This window comes from Nestor notabilis, unplaced genomic scaffold (genome assembly GCF_000696875.1).
Source record: "Nestor notabilis isolate BGI_N333 unplaced genomic scaffold, ASM69687v1 scaffold6870, whole genome shotgun sequence".
Classification (NCBI taxonomy): Eukaryota; Metazoa; Chordata; class Aves; order Psittaciformes; family Psittacidae; genus Nestor; species Nestor notabilis.
The window spans coordinates 36,957-43,405 of NW_009909604.1; the positions used below are offsets into that span (position 1 = coordinate 36,957).

The 6,449-nt window shown below is 35.1% G+C and overlaps 1 protein-coding gene across 2 annotated transcripts in view; it reads left to right on the plus strand.

The window, feature by feature from the left end:
- Positions 1–3,843, plus strand: part of LOC104404179 (aromatase) — a 21,874-nt gene extending 18,031 nt beyond the window's left edge. For both annotated transcript variants that reach the window (XM_010012658.1, XM_010012584.1), the window contains 2 exons: positions 989–1,230; positions 3,326–3,843. In XM_010012658.1, the coding sequence (XP_010010960.1) occupies positions 989–1,230; positions 3,326–3,577 (494 nt within the window). In that variant the 3' untranslated portion in view covers positions 3,578–3,843. The remainder of the gene's footprint in view (positions 1–988; positions 1,231–3,325) is intronic.
- Positions 3,844–6,449: the final 2,606 nt, after the last annotated feature.

The window sequence follows — 6,449 nt, forward strand, 5'->3', positions numbered from 1 at the left end:
TTAAATTATATTCTGCTGTCATCCATTTTTATATCAAACTGGTCTGCTCCAAGTACTGATTACTAACTATTCAAAACACAATCAAGATATTCCAGATTTTGATTCTTCCTCTTCTCTATACCTCATTCAAAGCCTGGACTGGACTGATACAGAATCTAATTTCATTCACTCTTACTCAAGATTTACTTCTGGTCAGTTAAACACTGGAAAACATATAACAATTCCTTTACTCTTTTTCCAAGGTACTTTTAATAAACTTTCTTTTATTGCCTTCATCAGAGTTAAGTACTCATCTTTCCTATTTCTTTTTGGTAGCTTTGATTTCTAAACCAGTAGCATGTTTCCTTAAGCAAAAGACCAACTGGGGTAGCAAAGCTGCCTTTTATACTGGAAACCTACCACTGTAGGTAAACTATCCTGTAGTTCTTGAACTGCTTGTGGCTTAAAAGTTAAAGTAAGGCTCCCACTGGCAGTCCATCGTGGCACTGATGCTGCTGCTGATGGGATCAAGCTGGGAGGAAGTTACTCATGGTAGCTGAAATGGTCAGGCCACACTAGGACCTTGCTGTACATCCGAACAAACTCAACCACATGATGAAAATCTGAGGTCATGATACAGTTATCTCCTATCTGCAGAGTATTCCCAGATCCGTTTTGCTGTCAACTCTCAGAAGTTTTCTTTGTTGTGTCTTGTTGCTCTCAGTCATACAAAAGTCAGGGAAGGACTTTCAGAGTTTCATCATTGACAAGAAAGCAAAACAAAGACTGGTCTTAACAAGGTGAGAAGATCATAAATTAATAAACTGGGGTTTTATGCTGATGAACAATATACCAGATTTCCAAAATACATAAGGCTACACAAAACTTGTCAGAAGCTGTCGGATCCTCCTACCGTTCCGGACCGGAGACTCTTCCAAAAATGTTTTGTACTTGTACAATGAAGGTATTAAGTTCCTAACCAACTTCACCACCTGTTTTATTCCACAAGGTGACAGAGACATACAGAGTGATGACATGCCAAACTTAAAAGTTGTGGAGAATTTTATTTACGAGAGCATGAGGTACCAGCCAGTCGTGGACTTGATCATGCGAAAAGCTTTACAAGATGATGTAATTGATGGCTATCCCGTGAAAAAGGGGACAAACATTATTCTCAACATTGGACGCATGCATAAGCTTGAATTCTTCCCAAAGCCAAATGAGTTTTCTCTTGAAAATTTTGAGAAAAATGTAAGTTTCCTGTCTTATTTCTTACAGAAAATTGGGTGTTATTTATTGGCAATGTCTCTTCCTCTTATTTTGATCAAGAACTTTGTGACCATAAGGCTGCTTGCCCTTTGCCTAGGTGCCTAGTTAGCTGTGCATCATCATTATTGAAGCTGGGCAGATAATTTCCTATCAAAGTGCCTTTTCATTAAAAAATAATTATGATATCAAAACCAAAGTTTTCCCAAACATCTTAATTTTAATTGAAATTGATTAAATTTCTCAAAGATGCACATAGTTCCCATTATATCCCCTAACACTAAACAAAATAAAGAGGCTTTCAGTAGCTAGAGCCATGCAAGTAGCACAAAACACTGAAGCCATGTGAGGATTCTCTGGAGAAATGAAGCAGTATAGTAATTCCTGAGAGAGTGAGAATCTAGCACCCATTTTTTTTAATTCCTAAATAAAAATAAACATATTTTATAGATCAATATTAAAATCCTAAATTGAACCAACTCAGCATGGCAGACATTGAGTGACTCAATCCCAGCTCAGCACAGCATTCCAACTTAAGTTATATTCTAACTCTCCAAAACATGAGAATTTTCTTTAGTCTTCATTACTGAGTCCTGTATCAAAAGCAATATGTGAATTTTCACCTATGTGCAATCCTACCAAAAATCCTGGAGCACCATGTATGCCACTCACAGAAATGAGCACTGAACCTGGTTAACATTTCTAAACTGCTGTGTGATTACCCACAGCAAACTCTGCTCAGTATTGAAAAGAGATCAAGAACAAAGTCATACCAGAAAATTCAAGAAAAGAGTGATTAAGTTTGTTGAAATCACTGCTCACTGTGAACTGTTTCCATTTTGATACACATTATTTTCATTCTAAGTATTTTTATCAAAATGGATTTCTTGCTCGTTTTGTAAGTACATTTTGCTACTAAAAATATTTCCCCTTGACCAAATGTTTAACCACACATTTTCTATCTGACTTGATGCATTCTCTTTGCCACATAATTATTCTAGCAGGCACAATTTTCACAGAGTTTTCTAAGTGAATAGCAATCCACACCATTATTTATGATAAGATGGCATTGTTAGAATCCAAACATTTTTCCGTTTTCCCAGGCTGTGCATTGCCATTGTGCTGTACTGCCAGCTGCTGTACTTGCTCTGGATTATAAACACTTGTATTTACCTATCATTTTTAAAAAGTACAGCTCAGTTTATTTGAAAAACTCCAAAGGGAGAACATTTTTCAGTCTGAAAATAAGAAAAAGGACACTTTTTTCTAGATAATTTGATATAAAACAAGCTTTTCTATTCTTTGGTTAAATAGGAAGTGAGAAGACAGCCAATATCTTACTTTTTTAAAAGAAAACTACATAGATGAAGAAAATTATTTATTTGTTGCCAGATTTGCTTTTTCTTACTCATAACAAGTATCTTTGCACCTCATTAGCAGCGTTATTCAGGCCATTGGCTGCTTTGGATAACTGATTACTCAATGGCAACAAAATAGGAGAAACTGGCTGTACATTCTTCAACAGTTCTGGGAATCCCGCAATTCACATTTCAGTTGATAGGACAGGAGATAATAATTTTATAAGAATTCTCTATTAGGTATCAAATAAAATTTTCACCATTACATTTTATGACAAATTAATTCTCAGGAACACTAGCTTTTCAATGACAACTATAGTAGGTTCATGGCTTTATGATTATCTTTAGACAAGGCATCAGCCTGTTTCTCATATACTTACGAGCTCTGTAATGAAAATTTTCTGAAAAATGTTTTTAATGAACTTTAATATGGGTTGAAGAGCAAAAAGCTTCACTATTTCACAGCAGAATTTAATTGCTTAACCCTACATTCACTGCTATCTTAGCATTTCAAATGGTATACCTTCTCTAGGCATTCTACTTCAATCTGACTTGGGTGGGAGGGCTTTTCAGTGTAAAGTGTATCATAAAGTAATTGCTCTTAAGAGATTCTTTCCACAAGTTTTTCAGAATTAATGTATTACAAATTTAAATCATAATTTTCACTAGTTTTATGAAGAAAAAATTGTCTTAAAGTTTATTCCTCATGTTATTCTGTGCAGGTTCCTTCACGCTATTTCCAACCCTTTGGTTTTGGCCCTCGGGGCTGTGTAGGAAAGTTTATTGCCATGGTAATGATGAAAGCAATTCTGGTGACTCTTCTGAGACGGTGCAGAGTGCAGACAATGAAAGGAAGAGGCCTGAACAACATCCAGAAAAACAATGACTTATCCATGCACCCAATAGAAAGGCAACCACTGCTGGAGATGGTTTTCACACCAAGAAGGAACAAGAACAAGAACCAGGGTGACTAAAACAGATCAGCTTTACTTTACAGGGCTTTCTCAGTCACAGCAACTAAGAAATACACATCATTCCTAGCTAAAGATACAGAATAAAACATTTTGTTGCCCCTAAATGGCTACAACTACAGCTGAGAACTTGTTCTGCCTGTACAGCAGAACCAGGTTCTGGCCACAACTTCAAAGTAATAAAGACAGACTAAAATCACGAAATAGTCCTGTTGCTAGGTGATGCCACAATATATGCAGGATTCCTGGCTACTTTTTAAAACCATCAAGTTCAGATGGCGTTATGCTTTACTTTTCAAACCGTGCAAGTTCAAATATTTGGGGGTCAACAAAAGTACATGCCTGATGTGTTTAATCCCAGGACTACATGTGTCCCTCTCTCCCCAACTCCCCAAAGCTGGATCTAGCGGTATTTGACTATTGCAAAAGCTCTAATTATCTATTTTTGAAAACATCTGTATGAATAATATCAAAGTTGATTTTAAGACTATGAAACAGCTTAGAATATTTAGGACATATCTAAGTTATAAAAAATGTTTGCACAATAAGTCATTCAAACATTTTTCTTCACTATGTTTTGCTGTTGTACCATGCTGCTTGATACCAAAGACTTACAGTGTCAGATAAATTTTACTGATGGTGATAATTTTCAGAGTGCTGGGTAATAATGATAGTCAAGATAACTGTTTTCAAAAGCCAACATTGTGCTATAGAATATGCAAGAGGCTATCTGTAAACATCTTGGTAAAGACCATCTGAGAATAAGATGATGAATATGTGACATTACCGCTAGTTTTACACAGGAGCCACGGTGGGGGCAACACTCAGTTCCACCTCATCTGGTTAATTGTAGAAAATTCCCACCTCACCTCAGTGCCATAGTGGCATAAACCTTTGGAATATCTAATGTAACTTCTACTTCTACCATCTCCATAGCCTTTAAACTAGGAAATTGGGAGAAGAAAAAACAAACACAAAAAAAGCCCAAACAGAACTCGCTACCCTCCACCCCCCTCAAAAAAAGAAAAGGTTAAATCTCATTCTTATTCATTCTGTACCATAAACCACCAAAAAGGGTAAATCACTGGACGTGCACTTCTCATTTGTACAAGAACTTTAAAAAGAAATTCACTGAAGGGTCTTTTTTTTCTTGGGAATAAACTACTCTTTTATACACAGTATGTATCTTTGTTTATTTCTCACAGAAAAGCATTTTCATAGTGATAATTTACTCTCTGATTTTCCATCTCTTAATTATAGGTCTCTCCCTGAGTAAGTTTTTTCACAAGGTTGGAATTAATAAATTACTTTTATCATTCAAATTTTGAAATAATTATACAAAATCATGTAGATATATGGAAAATGCATGCTGCTCTGATTCCTTTAATGTATTATATATTGTTGAATTTGTAGGCTGGAATTTCAGAAACATGATTACCATAATTATTCTTCAGAAGAAATAAACCAGTATCATTTTTTATTTTTTGTAAGCAAGCCTGCAGAATTATTTCCCATTGTATTTTAAGTACATTCTTTCTGATATGCTTTGCACATAGTGTTTCTGGTCCACAAATTTCTACAGTACTTAATTTTGTCTACATTTGGACAATAGACCCGTTAATCCGAGCTGTTAGCTAATTTGAGCCGTAAACTAATCTGAGCCCTGTTCTCCAAAGCTGTATTATGGCTGTTATACAGTGGTCTGTTTGCATGAATCTTTGCACGATAAGGTCCATTTCCACTCCTCACGTACTTAACATACGTTTGAGAACTGCAATTGGTGAAGCACTGTTTCAAAACTTGCCATGTGGATACAAACAGCTTAAATCTTTTCAGTGTATATATGCCATTGCACAATACAGAGCTCTACTTATTACCAGGTACTGTAAAAATTTAGGTGACTTTTAAAACCACATCTACTATCATCAAGTGACTATTCCATTACTCTTCAATACATCAACATAGACCAAACCTGATGACTATGTTTTATACATCACTGTGATTATGGGCTGCTCACAGCACATAAACGTGGATGTTGTTAGAAAATAATCTAATCATCAAATAAAAGTTGTAATCACAAAACCAAGTTTTAAATCATGCTTCCGTGTGTCTTCCCAACCTAAGAATCACAAGAAGTATTTAAATGTGTGTGTACGCATGCATGAAATGATTATTGAAGTATTAGACATGATGATGAAACCTGGGATATTTCAAAATCAAATTTACCACTGCTGTCGGGGGATATGGTATTGCAGATTTTTAATAATGGTAGGAAAGTAGAAACAGAAGTAATTTAAGTTCATACAAGACTGTTTGCCTAGGAATGCACTTTTTTGAAGCTTTGAAAGAAGAGAAGAAGGAAGAGAAAGTTTTGGTAATTCTTAAGATAATAGGGATTTGTAGATGTAACAAAAAAGCTTGGCTTGATAATACAAAGGGCTCAGCTATTTGTGAAGGAAAACAAAAAGTATCTTACGTAATGAAAAAATAAAACCAAAGACATAAACTTACTACATAGTTCAAAGTAAATTTCATTTCTTTCTACTCATATCATGATGGCACGATCCATTCAATTTGTATCTAATATATGTATAATTTATATCTGTATAACTAACTTATTTCACTTTCAAATGAAAGCTTACAGAGTGATAATTCTTGTATTTGGCCGAGTGACAAAACTGGAAGGTAGTAAATGGCACACTAAAAACGAAAAAAACAAACAAAACAAAAAATCCCACAGGAACCCTGACATAGCAACAGAAGAAGGACACATTTCTCAGACAGTAACCGGTCATGATACTCTCCCAGTGAAAACATTTTCCTCTATTAGTAATTTTTAAGCATTAATAAACAATTGTCACTTTATTAGATTGTT